At 41.8% G+C, this 19365-nt stretch overlaps 1 protein-coding gene across 4 annotated transcripts in view; it reads left to right on the plus strand.

Annotated features, from left to right (window-relative positions):
* Positions 1-19365, plus strand: part of CAP2 (cyclase associated actin cytoskeleton regulatory protein 2) — a 79255-nt gene that overhangs the window by 54987 nt on the left and 4903 nt on the right. For all 4 annotated transcript variants that reach the window (XM_065399015.1, XM_065399018.1, XM_065399017.1 and 1 more), the window contains 3 exons: positions 16458-16647; positions 17624-17799; positions 19184-19307. In XM_065399015.1, coding sequence (XP_065255087.1) covers positions 16458-16647; positions 17624-17799; positions 19184-19307 — 490 coding nt within the window. The remainder of the gene's footprint in view (positions 1-16457; positions 16648-17623; positions 17800-19183; positions 19308-19365) is intronic.

A 19365-nucleotide genomic window follows, 5' to 3' on the forward strand; every position in this document is an offset into this window, starting at 1 on the left:
GTGCCATCTCTACCCTCATCTTTCCTTTCACTTTGCCAAAGCATCACGACTGATGGGCCCCAGGGAGGTGAAGCCTCCCCAGAAATTTTATATCTTACAGAAATCAGAGACAAAATAGTGCTGGCTGTATTGCTGCACAACTGTGCTTCTCCAGGGCAGAGCAGGCAACAGTCACAGCTCACTGTTCTTAGCCAGTAGCAGAAGTGACCTTCTTTTTGCTCTCTGCTGAGAACAGCTGAAACATGTGCGAAAGATGGATGGAACGATGCTTCAGGACAGTTGTGGCCTAGACATTTGGGGAGGGGGAGAAATTCTTTGGGCTCCTACTTCTCAGCAGCAATGAGGGAGGAGTAGGAAAATTAGATTCTCCAGGTCCGGTGCGCCATTGCTGGGGGGGATAGAGAGCAGAAGAAAGATTAAGAAGGGGATAAAAATTAAGGAGAGAGAGTGAAAGGTGGAAGAATGGGAGGGAAAGACAGAGAAGAGGGCGGTTTAATAATGAGAAAAAGAAATACAAGGGACACGTACCACGTTATTATAGTATAGATAATTTTATTTTACTATGTTATACGAATATAAATAATTATTGAGCTCCATGCTGTGTGTATATATATTGTGTGTACATATATACAATATAAGTACATTTTCATTGTGTTACAGCTATGATGTGTAACCGCATGAGAGGATCATCTGGCAATCTGTTGTCTATTCTTCTCTTAAATAGGGTTAAACTTTAAGAATAAAGAATTTGCTGTGTTTGACACACATGCAAGGATTTTGATCCCCTGTCAATATAAAAATGTAAGAGTCTAAGATTCTTCTTGGGATTCTAAAGAATGTACTCACATACTTATTATCTAGTTAGAGGAATTCTTGATGTGAGTCAAAATGTCTTAGGCCCTGAAATGTCATTAACAGTTTTTTGGTTTTGGAGTGTCTTTTTTTTTTTTAAAAAAAGCACACACATACAATATTGTTCATAGTTTCTTTTGTGTACGCAAATAAAGACAGTTTTAAAATTTGTAATTAAGTGGGATGGGACAAGTCACCAGAATGTTACCGTTTCAGGCCAAAACAGTTTTCCAATCCAAAGACAGAGGAGCTAAAATAATATTTTATAATGGAGGCTAGCTTTAACTTCAACTATGAAGAGGATACCTCTCTCCTCCACCCCCAGTATATATGACACATATGTAGAGGTGAGATCCATGTGATAAACTGCATCTATTTCTAACCTTTGATGCCTGCATCCTAACCACTAAGCCACCTCTTCTGAGACTTATTCTAATATTACAAACCCATGGTTGCCAAATCACTACAGCCTAATAGTAGGAGTCAGGATAAAGGCCCTGATGCAACTTGTATTGTAGTCAATGGGAGTCTTTCCACTGACTTTAATAGGAGTTATGTTGGCCCAGAGAAAGAAACACGTATTAGGATGCCAAGGATCACACTTGACATGTCTCTTTAGACACATACATTCACTGCACATGCTTTGCACTCAAGGGGTTTGAAACTTACTTCTGTTCAGGGAAAACAGCTGTGCTTAGTACATCATGTTACTTGTGCCTAGGGATAGCCTTTGCTCAGATTTGTACTGGACTACAACTTTGCACTCTTTCCTGAGCACCATGCAAGACCTTGCAGCATAGCAAGTTCAAGTTCAAACAAAGAAGAAACTAGCATTTGCTGAAATGTGTGTACTTTTTGGTCTGAACCAAAGTAAAATATTAAACTTTTTTGAGGTGTCTGAGAAATTAGCTGCTTTTTTGTGGGGTTCTTTATTTAGCAAAGGTTTAAAATATTAAACTTCACTTTCTTTCTCAGTGTTTGGTATAAAATTACACCCTTGCTGCATCCTATTCTATTTTAATCCAGTCAGTGGGTGTGAGAAGAATTATCCATTTTGAAATGATTATAAGACAGGGCTAAGGAACTCTATTACCCTGTTAGCAGAATGATCATTAGAATAAGGGCCAATTTTATATCTGCTAATATATAAAAGAAATAATTTTAATTTTACATAATGGAATTTTACAAGTATGGAACTAATATTATAAGACAAAGCTATCTCATTTGCATTTTGTCAAATAGGAGTCATTTTTAGCTTTGTGGGCACCTGCAAGCTGTCCCAGAATAGTAGCTATTGCAGGATACATTTGACTGGTTGTAAGACAGCATCTCAACCTCCCACCCAGGGTCTCTCTGTTTCCTTTGGTTTAAATTGTCAATCAGAGTGCTGTATGCAAACAGACCGAGACCCACTATTTGTTCATATCAAATATAACTTCTCCACAGACAGTACTCAATCCATCACAGTTGGTTAAAGACGATTTACTTCATCCATAGTATTATTTGTTTCACTCACTTGAAGTATGTCCTCATATCTGAAGTGGGTTATCCTGAAAGTATGGTTCCGTTAAATCTCAGGTGACCTGGGACTCAAATGTCAAATTCTAAACATATTTTCTTATTGATGTGATATGTAATTCTTTTGACATACCAACAAGTGAACCTTACAAAGTCAGAAGTTTAATAAATTAGCATGTATCTTCTCTGTTTAGATATTTTCCACCTGTAACAAATCCATGAGTTATTAAAATGGTAATATGATTTTTCTTTTACTTTTTAAAGTCAGAATTAAACAGTCACATATCAATGTTTTTGGATAGTTTTCAGTGAATCCCTGAGTATATACTCAGGCTTTCAAAAGTCATATACCTAAGAGTGTCGGCCAGGCATAAAGTGACTGTATCATAAAGATACTGCATTTAAAAAGGGAACTTTTGACCAATTTAGCACAGGTTTAACTCCCAGTGAAATCAGTGGAACTATTCACAAGGCCTGATCCTGCACTATTGAAGTCAATGGGATCTTTGCCATTGACTTCAACAGGTCAGGACCAGTCCCACAGTGCATAAAGTTGGGCACATGCCCAGGTGTTTGCAGGATCAGGGTCTTAGATAGGTATTGTGGGACTATTACAAACAAAATTCTTAATCCTTGCAAGGAATAGGATCCACTTATGTGCATAAAAGGAAAAACTGGTAAGTTGACTAGGCATTGAGAAAGAGGAATGTTTATGGAAAGAAAATGGTGGTACAGAATTGCTATTGTGTATAGAAAAAACTTTTGAACAACTTGAATGCATATTTATAAGTACTATGTCATACAAATAATTTGCCTTTGGTATTTATAAAACTGGACAAGGAATGCTAGAAATCACACATACACACAAATAAAATAAATCAATCAGTGTGTTTGGGGTTTTTAAAGAGAGAAAAAGTGTCTTGGAAAATGATTAGCAAATTACTACTTTTTCCCCAAGCAGTTTGCAAATATCTTGGGAAAATGTACAAAAATCAAGAAGATAGGAGTTACCAAATTAGATCAGACCATTAGGGCATCTAGAACTGTATCTCTGTCTCTGGCACTGGCCAGTTCTGGATGCTTTAAGAGGAAGGGTCCAGATAGGTCTTAATGGAGTACAGTATAGAGGCACTAGTACAGGGCACATAAGGGTGAAAGCACACACAAGCAATCAGCCCTCATAATATAATCACAGGAACTCTAACAGCTTTTATTATTGTGCTTACACTGATAAATATAGATCTGTACAGACTGAAAGATTTTGATAATGTGCCCTGTTCTGTCACCCTTATTCACTTTGGTCTTGATTCTGCAACCCTGTTGAGTAATACCTTATTCCTCAAGCAGTCCCACTGAAATGTGTGTAATTATTTGAAGACAGGGATTGTTGGAAATTCCAGGGGTTCCTGAACCAAGGCAGGCTGCTCTTCCTGCTGTGCCCCCAATGTACCCCACAGACCAGACAAAGGTGGAGCTAATAGTCAGCCTGATTGCCTTTGAAGCATTCGATTGGGCTTCCCTCCTGTTGGAGCAGAGCAGACCTGTGGTCTCTGACTGTGACTCCTTCTTGCAAGCCTTCTCAACCATCTTTGATGACGCACATTGTGGCTGCTCTGCAGAGGCTGCCCTCTGGAAGCTTCGCCAGGAGCAAGGGCCAACCACTTATGTTGGCATTTCCAACAGTGTGCAGCGGACGTCCAATGAATGATGCTGCCCAACTACATCAATTCCGGTGGCGCTCAGTGAGTATGTAAAAGATGAGCGACCCTGCCCCACCTGCCTACAGGCCTCTACTGAACTCACATCAACTCTCAGCTGTGTGAGTAGCAGGAGGAAATGAGGGGTGGCTGGATGCCCCCATGTCCACCCTCTACACCAAAGCCTGTAAGACCCAGTCCTGAATCCATATAGGTCAACGAGGGTCACCAACACCTGACCTCAGGAGAAAACAGACAGCAGTGAAGCTCTGTTTTTACTGTGTGGTGCCAGAACACACCCTTGCCTCCTCTCCAGCTCAGAAGAGCTCAGGAAATGAACCAGACCAGGCCCAGTAGGGGGGTACAGCCTGGGCACCACCACACCTCATGCTCTGGAACCACCCCCAACCCTCAAGTAGAACCCAACCCAGAACTGGTGGGTGGGGACTAGAACCTGGACCATGAGAATTCTGGGCTGCTAACAATTCAACATCGTCATCGGGAGCTTAAGCTAGGTTTTCACTGGAGTGCCCTGTGAAGCTAGGCACTGCAGGAAATACTGCCCAACAGGGTCTGAGTGGCAGCCCCTCACAGCCCACTGATTGTCTCATGCTGGTATATAAACCAGGAAGCCATCATGGGGAATTGTCTGAGAAATGACAGACTGCCTGCTTGCTTCTTCTCCAGACCTTGCCTTGCTGTGGAACCTAGACTCTGGCTTCTGACCCTGGTTTGTCCCAGACTCTGCTCTTTGCCTGCTGTCTGTAACTTGGTGCCTGACCCTGACTCCCTGGTGTCCTTACCCAGTTTGACCCTGACTCATCTCCTGACTGCAACTTGGTAATTGACCAGTGCATACAGGCCGCCCACTGCTCAGCCCCGCTGACACCCATGAAATAAAATATAGAATTATCTTTTCATCATGATATGCATGATATGCAAGCATAACTTCAATGAATGTTAACTCAAAGAGGCTGTTCTTGCCAGTATGATCCAAAATAATTCAAAGTAAGGTTTTTGGGAGTCATTGAATTGATTGGAATGTGTGAAGTTTCAGAAATCACGTGAAAGGGTGGGAGTCATGATACCTGGTTCTACTACACATTTCCTATGTGACCTTAGGTAAGTCACTAAGTGTTGTGCCTCAATTTACCCATCTGTATAATGGGGATAATAATATTTATTTACCTAATAGAGCTCTGTAAATTTTAATTAATTAATGTTTGGACATTTTCAGATGTCAGAAGAGACTTGAAGTGCAAAGCCATTATTATAATGAACTGTTGAAAATGATCAGCATAGCATTTCCCCCACACAACAACTGCTCTGTTTTGTGACAGTTGCAACCATGTTTCCTTGTTACCACTTTTTGAACTCTAGACGAAATCTACAGCTGTAGTAATAAACTGTTCCTTCTTTCAGTTGTCACTGGTGAAATGCAAGAGACTACTGAACTACCTTTCTCTCCCTCCCCCCACCCCACTTTTCCCCCCTCTTTTTTGAGAAAAGGACTGAACAGCTGTAGTATAAGCTATCAGGAATGTCTCATAAAAGTTTTAGTTTGCTGGAAGGGTTGAGTGTGTTGGGAGGGACCAGGGAAACAATGCAGGTTTACTTTATGACCTGAAAACAACTGGCAATAAGGAGAGTTTGCTGTAGCTAACTGTACCTCAAATCAGTGCTAACAAACAAATACTGCTTGAGGATTATTTTCCAAAACATTAATCTCAAGTTACTTGTGTAGAGTTGGGATAAATTGTTTTTTGTAGACCATGGTCATTTGGGACAAAATTGGCCAGTTTTCGATTTGATGAAATAGTCTCAAAATAGTAGTGAATTTAGTGATAATGTTCTCTTTAACACAATCTCAAGGAAACACTAAACATTTTCCCCATTTATAAATCAAACACAGATACCTAGGAGAAAATCTTCAATTTACCAACAGTTTCAAAATTGAGATTTATTGACAGTGGCCCGATCCTACTCCCATTGAAGCCAATGAGAGTTTGATCTGTGTCTGCAAGTCTTACCTCCTAACACATATTTTTCTAAAATATTAATAATGGAATACATAATATTTTTAAATGTTCTTTAAAAAACTGAAATGTTGATTAAAACTTCCATAAGCATCTTCAGCGAGAACCAGAGATAGATCAAACAGTGGTAAGTACTGCAGCCCATAAATTAGCATGCCAGTCTGCCCGTATATTAGTCCCAATACAATCATTTGGCATTTCATTCCCAGCTACATAAGCCTCCTCTAGACATTCTCTCACGGAATCTCCACCATTTCCTTTAACACCTCAACATTTTCCCATAAAACTTTGTCTCGTCCCTACCATCTGCATGCTCAGATGAGGAGGCTGCAAAGGCTGATTTTTGCAACCAGCAACCTCATGCTATCTTTATAGTATATCTGTCATGCTAGGTTTAGTTTGACCCATTTATCGAGAAGCCACATAGCCACGTCCAGGGGGAATTATAAGTCTTGCATTCTTATGTGGAGTACAGTTCATATTTCTTTTCTGACCACCCTCTCAAAAGAAGAGATGTTGGGAAGGTATAAACACACGCCTGATGCAATTCCATGTTTCCAGCAAGAACTTCAGAAAATAAACGATGCACCCACCATTGCCAGCGACACTCATCTTTAATAAAACAAGGGGTTAACATGATCAGGCTAAATTCTACCCCGAGTTATAGCTGTGCAGCTCCACTCACCTCAGTAGGACTGCACAAATATAAGTAAGGGCAGAGTCTGGACACAGTGTTTTAATTCTCTAGGTCTTGGTAAGAGAACATGGCTTGCCCCGCCCTTCCCCCCTGCAAAAATCTTTTCTGGGACATCCTTCTGCCCCATGTTGTATTTCCCTCTCACTCATTTTTGCTGACCAGCTTGTATCACTTTAATGTTAGCCACTTCCATTTCACAGAACACGCTGTGCTCCGAGACTTGCTGGTGCAATGCCAAGCTGGAGATTGCCTGGCAGAGGTTCCTGAAGAAAACTTCAGCCGTCACCTTTCCCTTGTAAGACAGAGTCTCACCACTGAGACACTAACATTATAGAAACTGCCATGCAGGACATTCAATGTAAACATGGCAGAACACCACCCAGTGCTGAAATCAGTTTCCCCACTGGTGTAGATAGGGTCGGTTATATCCAACACACTTGTCCTTGCTCACTCTTTCTAGCAGGGGTTGGCAACTCTGTATACTAATTTGACCCCCTCTACACCATTGGCTGAACATTATTCAGCCCCGGTTAAGGGGAAGCCTGGGGAGACTTGTTTGACACCAGCCATCAAGTGCAGCTTGAGCTGTAGTATAAACACAGCCATAGTTTCCGGAAGCAGGGGGATGGAATGGGAGGACTGAACATACATAGAGGGAAAAGGAGAGAAAGATGTCTACTAATCAATGTAATAGGTTACAAAAAGTATTTCCACATTTTTTTACTTTTAAAAAAGAAGCAGCTTAAATAGGCCCATTAAATTACTTAATGATAGTACATCATCATTCAGCTCTGGGGTGATTTAGAGAACCCAGACTTTGTAAAGCGTCTCTGATTGCGTGATTGAATGGTACCATTGCTCCGTGGCGACATAGGCCCTATGTTAAATCCCGAACAGGTGATAAATGGCACAAATGCATAAAAGCGGCTTCAGAGCCAGACAGATAAATAATCCTGCCGAGCACCAGAAAAAGAGGATTTTTTTTTAAATTCACAAAGACTGCAGCCCCTGCACATCAGCTGTTTCATCTTATAACTTCCATATCATTGGGCAGCATGAATGCTTGCAGACAGGTGGCCTAACATGTTGTAGTTAATAGGGCCATAACATTAAGCCACTTTTATGGAAGAAACACCTTAACAAAAGATCTGTGTCTCTGTGTCATAGTCCACCTGTTCTCAGAGGCGGTTACATGATATTTTGAGCTCTACGATCCTCATCTTTGTGCCTGCATGTGTATGAGGAGAACAACACAGAGCAGTAATCATTTCAGGCATGTAACTAGGATTATAAAAAGGGAGGTGGGGTATCCTTTTATGAGGAGAAAGTGAACCTCCCCATTGGGAGTCCTATTCATCTGTTGCCTTGAAAAGGAAAGTGTTCAATGAATTTCAGGGGATTATGCCCCCCAAAACCACTTGTCTCATCCTCAGTTAGATACCTGTATCATGGAATAGATATACAAGGATACATTTTATTTCTAACTTATGTCAGTTATATACAATATAATTGTATGTATTATTTAGAAATGTCTAATTATACCCAATGTCTTTCCTTACTAAAAGCAATCAGTAGACTACAAAATGAGATGTGTTCCCATTTAAATGTTCCGCAGCAATCTCTCACGACTCTGGAACCCTCATCCTCCCATCTTCCTTGTTATTACACATAAAACCCTGCAGTAGATCACTAAAAGCTTGAACAAAAAGAGAGGCGTGCCCATGTCTTTATGTGTGTTTGTACAGCACCTAGCACAATAAGGCCTCACTTCTCATTGTGGCATCTGGATGCTACCATAAGGACAGATACCTTTCTGTGGCTCACTCAATTTGAACTCAATGAGTGACAGAAGTGAGATCCTTTCTGCTTCGAGCCCTACAGAAACTTCCTAGGAACTTAACCTTGGGAACTAGCAGCAAGAGTGACTGGGTAGGTTGTTGTAACGCCTGCGTTGGGACATAAAAATAAAAAAGATGAGACATGATTTAGATCTAAAAAGGTCATAACCAACACCTGGAATTGCCTGTAGCAGCAAACAGGTAGTGCCAGGGCAGCACGTGGAGCACTGATGGTATGTGCATACAGCATTTAACGTGACTCAAGAGATGGGCTGTTGCTTTGTGTTCTAGATGAATCCATAGGTGCTTTCCCCCAAGTAGAGAAAGTTCTTGTAATCAAGACCCAGACTCCTACAGGCATTGGGCCAAATTCATCTCTCATGTCATTTCACTGAATCAAAGGAGTTGCCGCAGGAATAAATTTGGCCCTCTGTGCCTGATGCCATTGTACTTGGAATGGCCAGGTTATCTCAGGCACATTACCTGGCTTAAATTACACTCCAAGAGCTACCATATAGAAGCTACTCAGAATAAAGAGCTTTGGGTCCAAACATCCCTTCCCACTGATCTGCACATTTGATCTCACCCCTCCAGCATGGTGTGGGGATATCAGCTTCTTCCATGCAACATTCTACTCCTTCTCCTTCCTGGCCCATCCGGGGGGGGGGGGGGGAGAGGGGGAAAGAGGTAGGTCAGGAGGAACATGTCGTAGCTCTGTGGAGCTAAGGATGGAGAAATAATACAGCCACAGTCTCTATTACATTCCTGCACCCCTTCCACAGCAGCATCCCCCTTTTACAGAGACTCCTGGGGCATGCACAAGCTGCTGGAGCTTTATAAGCATGACTCCACTGGAACTGTGTCACTGAGGTACAGGGGGCTGCTGGGGAGCCAGAGGCAGTATGGAGACAGGGCCTCTCTGCAGATGACTCTGACCTACACAGGGTCAAACCCTGACCCCAATGGAAGGCTGCAGAGGAAACACCATGAAGATAATCCCGTGGAGGTTACTGTCCCCTACATAGCTATTTCCACATAGAGCTAGGTTCTAGCCTTTCCAATGTTCATAGGATCTTACTCAGACAGCTACAAAGAATTCCTTGTCTAGTTATATAAATCTTCACTAAAGCAAGCTTTTAAACCACATTGAGATTGCTAGTACTGTATGATGAAACGTATATGGGTTTAAAGTTACGGATACATTCCCTTCTTCTCAGATGTCTTCCTGTATTTGTATAAAATTGTCATTTTAACTAGCTAGTGCTGAAGTCAGTCATTTCCCTAATATTTCTTACAAGGGGCACATTTGCAAGTGATGACACCATTTCAACAAAAAGGTCTTAATTACAAATGGAAAATGACCACCCAAAGATGCAAGTGGGAACAAACATCCCGGAGCATAATTTGAGTGGATGTATGTAAACCAGGGCACTGAGGAGAGCAGCTGTTACCAAGGAGAACAGCTGAAATGAAAATAGAAGACAGGGGCTTGTAGATAACAGCCCTCGCTAGTCAAATGGCTCTTAAATACTCTTTGTGTAAAGATACATTGTTGTGGACATCTGCTCAAAGTTAATGTAAAGAGTTGTTTGCAAATAGCAAGCCTTTTAAGCACCTGCTGTATTAGAAAAGATGAACTTTTGTGAGCGTATAATGTGCTGTTTTTCCTATTACCAGGGGCTCACACATACACACACCACGCAATACAAAGCACAAATAAATGGGCTTTGTGAAGGGAACTCAGTGGAAATTGGACAGGAATGGAATTCACCCCAATTCAGGGACAGGTCACCCAACCGTAAAATACCCCTTACATAGCTACTACTCCAGCTTGTATGGTGATTCCTGCCCCACTGTCATCCCTATGCAGCCATTCCTAGGTACTAGAGCAATTTATGGATCCATTGGACCCCCTAACCCAGCCCACTCCAAAACTGCCCTCCATACCAGCGTATTTGGAAGCAGCACAAAACCCATTGCCCTGGTAGGCTAGGGATGCAGAGACTTTCCTGCGCATCCAGTCTGCTTGCCTGCTCCCTGTCCCCTTGCCAAGAGGTATCTCAGGGATTCCACGGCATGAGGGCCTTTCATGGTGTGATGGTTCTCGGGGTACCCAGGACTGTGAGTCATCTCTCTTACCCCTGCCTCCAGCAAGGCGGAGTTTTCCTTCTGGTAACTAGGCTGGTGGTGTCAGGGAGATGACACCCGTCAGCCATTCAAGCACTCTCCTCTGGACTATGCCAGCCCTGTCTTCACCCTGCAGGGTAACAATAGGTGCACCCCAAGCCTTGAATCCCTTTGAATCATTCCCTTCTCCCATCCAGCCCCAGACACTGGCTACTCACAGAAATTCCAGATTCTCGGCACCCAGAGGTGCAGTGTACCCCAGTTCAACCTTAAACCACCACTCCTGTAAACCACACAGCACTTGTGAGCACTTACAATAAAACAAAAGGAGGTTTATTTAAGAAAGAATAAAGATTTAACTAGAAGTTAACTAGAGAGAAAGGGATGGAAACAACTGGTTACAAACACAAAACACTCGTAAAACACAAACCTGGGTCTGTGCTTACCAATAGTTACCTTTCCTATACAATCACGTAGGCTTCCCCCCAAAGCTCAGCTTGTTGCAGAGCTGGCTGGTTTCCCAAGAACTGGGATCCAAACGTTCATGAAAGCCCCCTTATTAAAGGGTTTCCTCAGTGAATGGGTCCAGAGCGCCTTTCCCTACACTCTGTTATACTGAAACAGTCTTTTGTCTTTATTCATAGCCAGGGCAATCTCCTGCCTGCTAAAATGTTCTTTTCCACCTCCAAGTGGTTTTGATTGTTGGCATTTGTCTTTGATGGTTTTCCATTGACTGTTGTGCAATGTGGCAAGGGTAGGCAATAGAATCTTGCATTACCTCACCAGCTGACGAGGGAGGGGTGACCACTCCTGCTTGAATATGTCATCACCAAGACTACCCTGGTGACTAATTTTTGCTCCAAGTTGATAAAGCCTAATTTCAATATAAATACATTATTCCTTAAATATTAGCCATATATATCTTGCAAAGATTAAGCACAGTTGCTAACTTTCATGTGGTAAATAAGCACCCTGACTTTCACAATAAGCCAAAAATCAAGCTAATCCCATTTCAAAACCAAGGCCAAAACAAGCCAATCCCTAAGAACCCCAGCACTCTCTGTGACTAGATCCCCCCGGCGTGCAGTCTGGGACTGTGGTGGCCCTGCTGTGCACCCCTGACTCTCTCGCCCTCTTGCCCCAGCTTGCCGGGAGCCGATCAAAAAAAGAAGCAACAAGCTACACGCCAAAAAACTAGCCAACAAGCAACTCACAAGCCAATTAAGCCAAAAACAAGCCCAATTTCTGCGTTTTTCCCCAGGGTTTGGCATGTCTGGTTATAAGCTTTCTGTAGATACCTTACATGTGGCTCTTTATGGCTAAATATCCTGTAAGACATGTGCTTCGTGTAGTGAGATTGTCAGGTTTGAGGTGAGATTGGTTTTAAAAGAACAGGAGACTCTTGGCCAAGGAGCCTCTGTGCTACACATGGGTCCTCCTCCATGGAATGAACTTCATGCAGCATGAATATTTACTTGATCTCAATTGGTCAACTCAATATTGCACAGGTTAAAAGAGAGACAGACACACACAGTACACACAGAGACAGACAGTTGACAGCAGCACCAGTGTTTGCAGTACGTTTCTGTATGCCTCCTAATTATTTAAATTTGTCTGTCTTTTTTCTTGTCATTCTATCCCAGGTGTGTTCACTGGGTGTGTTTGGGAACCTCGGCTGAGTCCCTCATGCCTTGAGATGTGTACGTACACTGGAGCAAACTCAGCCCTGAGTTATACCCCAGCAATCTCATTACTTTAGATTTGTTTTTAGATATCTCAATGGCCTAAATTATGACTGAAACTCACGACAGGTTAAAAAGTGGGACTGATTTTTGAGAATCTCTTCCTATGCATAAATACGGGGACAAATTCTGCTCTCACATATACCCATGTTATTCTGTTGATTTTTATAAGATTACTTGGCTGTAACTCTTCTTCTTTCTAGACCAGTGGTTTTCACCTGGGGTCCACAGACGGTCTAAAATTTCCAAAAGGATCTGCACCTCCATTCTAAATTTTTTAGGGGTCCACAAATGAGAAAAGGTTGAAAACCACTGTTCTAGACACTTCCCTATTCGGTGTCAGCAACTTTTATAGCCTTCTTCCAAAACCCATGATTGTACTCCAGGCTGTTGTGCCGATTGATTTCTCTGCGGTCTGCTGATATTCTGTCTATGTTGCTTGGCTGTAATTGAGAAGAGAATTTGGCACACAGGAAAAAAGTTTGCAACAGAAGTTCAACTTAACTCTTGAACTTCCTTGATTTCTGTTACAAAGTTGATTATGATTTTCTCTTCTCCCCTTCCCAAGCCACCTAAATGTGCATAAAAGTAAGAAACAAGAGAAAAATGCAGCTTATTTACCATTCAATCTTTGATGGCTCAGTGAGAGCTGCTATGAATTCTAGGAGAATAGTGGAAGTATAATGATTTTTGTAACCTCTATTGTTTACTTAGCCCACGGAGCAGGAGGAATACAAAACACTGGTAGTTTTACAGTGTTTAGAGTTCTGATCTTTTACTCACTACATGAGTCATAACTTGTATGCAACGATCTTATTCCAGACGGAAACGGTGGGAAAGTACATTACAGAGGTAATGTTGGTTGAATATATTATTAGGGTTAGGGTTTTTACTTCTGACACAATTGCCAGAATGCTTCCTTATTGTTATAGGGCCTGATCCAAGGCCTGCTGAACTCAAACGAAAGACTCCCATTGACTGCAATGGGCTTTAGACCAGGCCCATAATAGGATGTGAGGCAGTTGCGCAGCATGGGGGGGGGGGGGGGAAATGATCCCAAAACCACACAAAAAAGTTATCTTTTCTCTAATGGAGAAATTTACCCATCCCACATAAGGCTCAAGTATCTGTGCTCTATGGGAGTGGAGTGGCTGTGGAGGTAAAACCCACCTTCCCATCTCAGGTTTTGTGCAGCCCAGCCTAGCCTTCACCCTCTTGACTGCTATTCTAGTCTATGGGCTGGAATAATTCAGGGACTCTGCTCACATGTGAACCTATGGCCTTTCCAGCAGCCTCATCCCATTGTAGCCTTCCCCATTGGATTGTGCTGGACCCACACAGATGCAAGGTACTCTTATGAATCCATTCTCCTAGCAACCCGCTTGTGCAGCCTCCATGCAGGATATAATTGGTACAGAGGGCCTCATGCTACTTCCATATAACCAGCCTGGGCTGCTGCTTCTAGGTGGTAGTTATGCCTGAAACAATGAGGTTTTCAGGTATAGATTCCAAACGTCTGATCTTCCATAATGGATCCTATAAAATATAGTCTTTGTCCTCCTCCGCAGAGGTGCTGTCCAGATGAGGGATTCTTGGAATCAGAGTGACACTCAGTGAGTGGTCAGACAGAAAAAAGGAATCCCAATTCCTTTGATCCTTCCTGACTTTCCTGTGAGTCAGGCAAATTAGAAATCTAAGATCTGAATCTGATTTTTTTACTAATAAAGCCGTTCTGTTTCTTTTCATAGTGCACTGGCATAGACATATAATTCAGACAGACCAATACCGTGTACTGCTGATTATACAAACCAATTGCTAGAAAGAGTAGTTTATTCAAACTATATCCATGTCCCTCATTACAGTATGTGTCTATAACTTACATAAGAACGGCCGTACTGGGTCAGACCAAAGGTTCATCTAGCCCAGTATCCTGTCTACCGACAGTGGCCAATGCCAGGTGCCCCAGAGGGAGTGAACCTAACAGGTAATGATCATGTGATCTCTCTCCTGCCATCCATCTCCACCCTCTGACAAACAGAGTCTAGGGACACCATTCCTGACCCATCGTGGCTAATAGCCAATGGACTTAACCTCCATGAATTTATTCAGTTCTCTTTTAAACGCTGTTATAGTCCTAGCCTTCACAACCTCCTCAGGTAAGAAGTTCCACAAGTTGACTGTGCGCTGTGTGAAGAAGAACTTCCTTTTATTTGTTTTAAACCTGCTGCCTATTAATTTCATTTGGTGACCCCTAGTTCTTGTATTATGGGAATAAGTAAATAACTTTTCCTTATCTACTTTCTCCACATCACTCAATTTTATATACCTCTATCATGTCCCCCCTTAGTCTCCTCTTTTCCAAGCTGAAAAGTCCTAGCCTCTTTAATCTCTCCTCATATGGGACCCTCTCCAAAGCCCTAATCATTTTAGTTGCCCTTCTCTGAACCTTTTCTAGTGCCAGTATATCTTTTTTGAGATGAGGAGACCACATCTGTATGCAGTATTCAAGATGTGGGTGTACCATGGATTTATATAAGGGCAATAATATATTCTCCGTCTTATTCTCTAGCCCCTTTTTAATGATTCCTAACATCCTGTTTGCTTTTTTGACCACCTCTTCACACTGCGTGGACATCTTCAGAGAACTATCCACTATGACTCCAAGATCTTTTTCCTGATTTGTTGTAGCTAAATTAGCCCCCCATCATATTGTATGTATAGTTGGGGTTATTTTTTCCAATGTGCATTACTTTACAATTATCCACATGAAATTTCATTTGCCATTTTGTTGCCCAATCACTTAGTTTTGTGAGATCTTTTTGAAGTTCTTCACAGTCTGCTTTGGTCTTAACTATCTTGAGCAGTTTAGTATCTTCTGCAAACTTTGCCACCTCACTTTTTATCCCTTTCTCCAGATCATTTATGAATAAGTTGAATTGGATTGGTCCTAGGACTGACCCTTGGGGAACACCACTAGTTACCCCTCTCCATTCTGAGAATTTACCATTAATTCCTACCCTTTGTTCCCGGTCTTTTAACCAGTTCTCAATCATGAAAGGACCTTCCTTTTTATCCCATGCCAACTTAATTTACATAAGAGCCTTTGGTGAGGGACCTTGTCAAAGGCTTTCTGGAAACCTAAGTACACTATATCCACAGGATCCCCCTTGTTCACATGTTTGTTGGCCCCTTCAAAGAACTCTAATAGATTAGTAAGACACGATTTCCCTTTAGAGAAACCATGTTGACTTTTGCCCAACAATTTATGTTCTTCTATGTGTCTGGCAATTTTATTCTTTACTATTGTTTCGACTAATTTGCCCAGTACCGACGTTAGACTTACCGGTCTGTAATTGCCGGGATCACCTCTAGAGCCCTTTTTAAATATTGGCATTACATTAGCTATCTTCCAGTCGTTATGTATTATGAATGCACCTGGAGCTATTGTGTTAGAAACGTATAGAAATTTAAAAAAAATAAAAAGCAGTCAAATCAGAATTCTGAAATATAGTGTTGAATTTAACAGCCTGAGTCACCACAGCCTTACACCATGTTGCAAAGTATATGCAAAATCCGAATGGTAGCATTTTATACCCACTTTGCATATGTATAACTGGCTGGCCAAGTTCCACCCTATTATTCATTGTGTTATCATCACTGGAAATTAAAGTGAAATGCTTTTTTATTTGTCTGGCCTATATTGAATGTGCATCATTCTGGGTTTTATTTTACCTGGGTATTTGGGGAAAGAAGAAACCTTCTTCCTTACACTATGAATCTCTCTTAATATGCAAGTTCATTCATTGGTGCCCTCAATTTTTCCCAAGTCCACTGGTGGCTGAAGTCCAACTCCCAGCGGCATTCAAGGATGAAAAGTAGTAAGAGATTCCATAATAGAGGGTTTTCTGAAAAACTGTATTAAACATATTTTCCATCTCTCTCACACATAGGGTCCAACTGCATCAACAGCATCTGTGTTGTCCACTCTAACAAGTGGGCAGTGCCTCCCACCACCCCCACCTCCACCGCTGCCCCCAGGACCTCCTCCTTTCTTCGATACAGACAGTGGAAAGGATGAAGCAACCACGTCTCGCTCAGCCTTGTTTGCCCAGCTTAACCAGGGAGAGGCAATTACCAAAGGTTAGAGGGAAATAGTTCAACTTGTCACTCTTCAGCCAACTGATACTAGCTACTGCTAAACGTACTTAGCCAAATTCTCCCTTCAGTCACATCCGTACAGCCTAGGCATCTAAATTCATACTGAGGCACCCAAATAAATAGCCGGATTTTCAGAGATATTGAGCACTGGCAACTCCCATTGAATAATTAGGATCTCATAGGTGCTCAGCACCTTTGAAATTCAGGCCACTTATTTAGATCCCTCAGTGTGAATTTGGGCACCTTATTATAGGCACCCAAGTTTGACACTTTGGGTCCTAGTGACTTCAGTGGCAGTGCCCAGATGTCACTCAAACCAGAATTTGTCCACTCTGCATTTTCACACCCAGTACACTGATTTGTACGGAGACATTGGTTTAGATAAGCAGGTACCGATTGCTATACCGCTGTATAATGTTGTTGTAAGAACACCTAGATAAAGCTATTAAGCTTTTCTCAAGAAGACTGGACAATCTTAATTAGTGTACACAGCTTTGAGTTGAAATATACGCAGTACAGTAAAGTTCAGTCTTTGGCCCTAGGTATTCTGAGGATGGGTGCATTACAATCAGATTAGATAGAGAATCTAATTTTCACAGAGAACCTATAAAATGAATGGAGTGGCAGCATGCACAGATCACTACAGATATAGTGAACCTTTAGATCTATGTACAGAGAGATGCCAATAGACATTGCTAAGCTTATCTGTGAAGACATAACACCAGCCCATTCACAGTAAAAGAACTTTTATTTAAAAGTATGAGGCCAGACAGTTCCTTTTTGGCTAAATACCTAAAGCAGCATAAAAGCGTGTTGGACATTTTAATACAATTGTAATCAAACTAGCTATGGTATTCTCTTCCCTGTTTTAATATTAACCTCCCTAGGGGCCTAATGCTGTGAGAGAGACTCTTAGGCATATTAGCACCTCTTTGTTTATTTTTGTTTGGTTTTTTAGGGCTACGACATGTCTCAGATGACCAGAAGACCCATAAGAATCCCAATCTACGTGCTCAGGGTCCGCCAGTTCGTTCTCCTACAAAAAGCCATACTCCAAGCCCCACTTCTCCCAAAAATTCTCCTCAGCAGATCCATTCTCCTTTGTTAGAACTAGAGGGAAAGAAATGGAGAGTGGTAAGTTCAGCTCACATCTCATATACACGCGTACTTGTGCCTGGAATATCCCTAGAGGGATTGTACCTGCCTGAGGCACAATCTCTCCAGTGCTCCTCTGGGGGCACAGTGGCTCTGCACTTAGCCACAGCTTAGTCCTTAATATTCTTGTGGGATTTATAGCATGTTCATTTGTTGGTGAGAATAGTATAATAATTTACCTGAACTGGAAAATACCGTTATAAGGTTCAGAACCAATACTTTAGTTCTTAACTCAGTCAAAAAGTCCCTCAGCAGGAAACCCAGAGGGAGGTCCAATTGAGTAAGGTCCCATCGTGCAAGCCATTCTTACGTATGAGAGATATAGTTGTTGTGACGCAATGGAAGTTCTCATTTATTAGCCAGTGGAAGCACCGCTGTCTAGGTACAGTACTCATATCATCACAATATCATAGTATTTACAAATAGAGAGAATGATTGTTCTCCATCTTATTTCCCAGCCCATAGAAGAAATAGATTAAACTATCAAAGGGGTTTTTGGGGGGGAGGGGGGGTTGCATGTGCATGCAAAGAACTTATTAAATGGAAAATTACGTTGTTTATAAGAGGGGGGAAGACAAGACATGATTTAGTCAGTTGGTAGCTTACATAGGCCCTTGTTTGCATGGGTCACAGTGTGCATGAGGGACAGCCTTTGTTTACATGGGTTGTGCTATGCTAGTGTTAGAATATTCCAGGTACTCTCACTGAGACAGGAAAGTGCAGTAAAGGCAAAACATGGGAGAGCCCCTGTGTACATGCGAAGTAGACCAGCATTTTGCTATGAATTCTGTTTTACCATGCTGGGACAGGCAGCGTATAGCTTACGTACCTCAAGTCTCCCATTGAAATCAATTAGAAGTCTTGAGCACAAAATGGGCCCTCAGTGTCTTACAAATAGAAGGGAAGGTCTTCATGCACTACTCCTTGTTGGATAGTGCTTTGCTCACACCTAATCCTAATGAATTATATAACAGTATGGCACCAACAACTTGTTCTATTCCTGAAGGCGCCTACTTGTTCTAAAACTGGGTGGTAACCAAGCAACAACTTCACTGGAATAGTTTTAAATAGTTGAGTATATAAGAACCTAGTACCAAAATAAACATTTTTTTGTCTTGGTCAGTGTTAAGATCTTCACAACACAGACACTTCAGCTCTAAGTCATGCACACACAGCACTGAATATGTGCCCTCATAAACCCAATCAGTTAGACTCATCACAGGCGGAGATAAATGTGAATCTTTTTTCCCCCCCTTCTCTTTCTATGTGAAGATGCAATGACTGTAATAAGTTGTGCTTAAAGTCTACTTTAGTGCTGCCTTACTAAAGATAGTGAAACCAGTATATGCGTTTTTTAAAACAGGAATACCAAGAGGATAAGAACGACCTTGTTATTACTGATACTGAACTCAAGCAAGTGGCTTACATTTTTAAATGCAACAAATCTACACTACAAATGAAAGGAAAAATAAATTCCATTACAATTGGTGAGTGAACAGTCTCACATATGAGCTTTGGGGCAGTAAGTCCTGGAAAGATTTGCAC

Source organism: Emys orbicularis, chromosome 2, assembly GCF_028017835.1.
Source record: "Emys orbicularis isolate rEmyOrb1 chromosome 2, rEmyOrb1.hap1, whole genome shotgun sequence".
Lineage (NCBI taxonomy): Eukaryota > Metazoa > Chordata > Testudines > Emydidae > Emys > Emys orbicularis.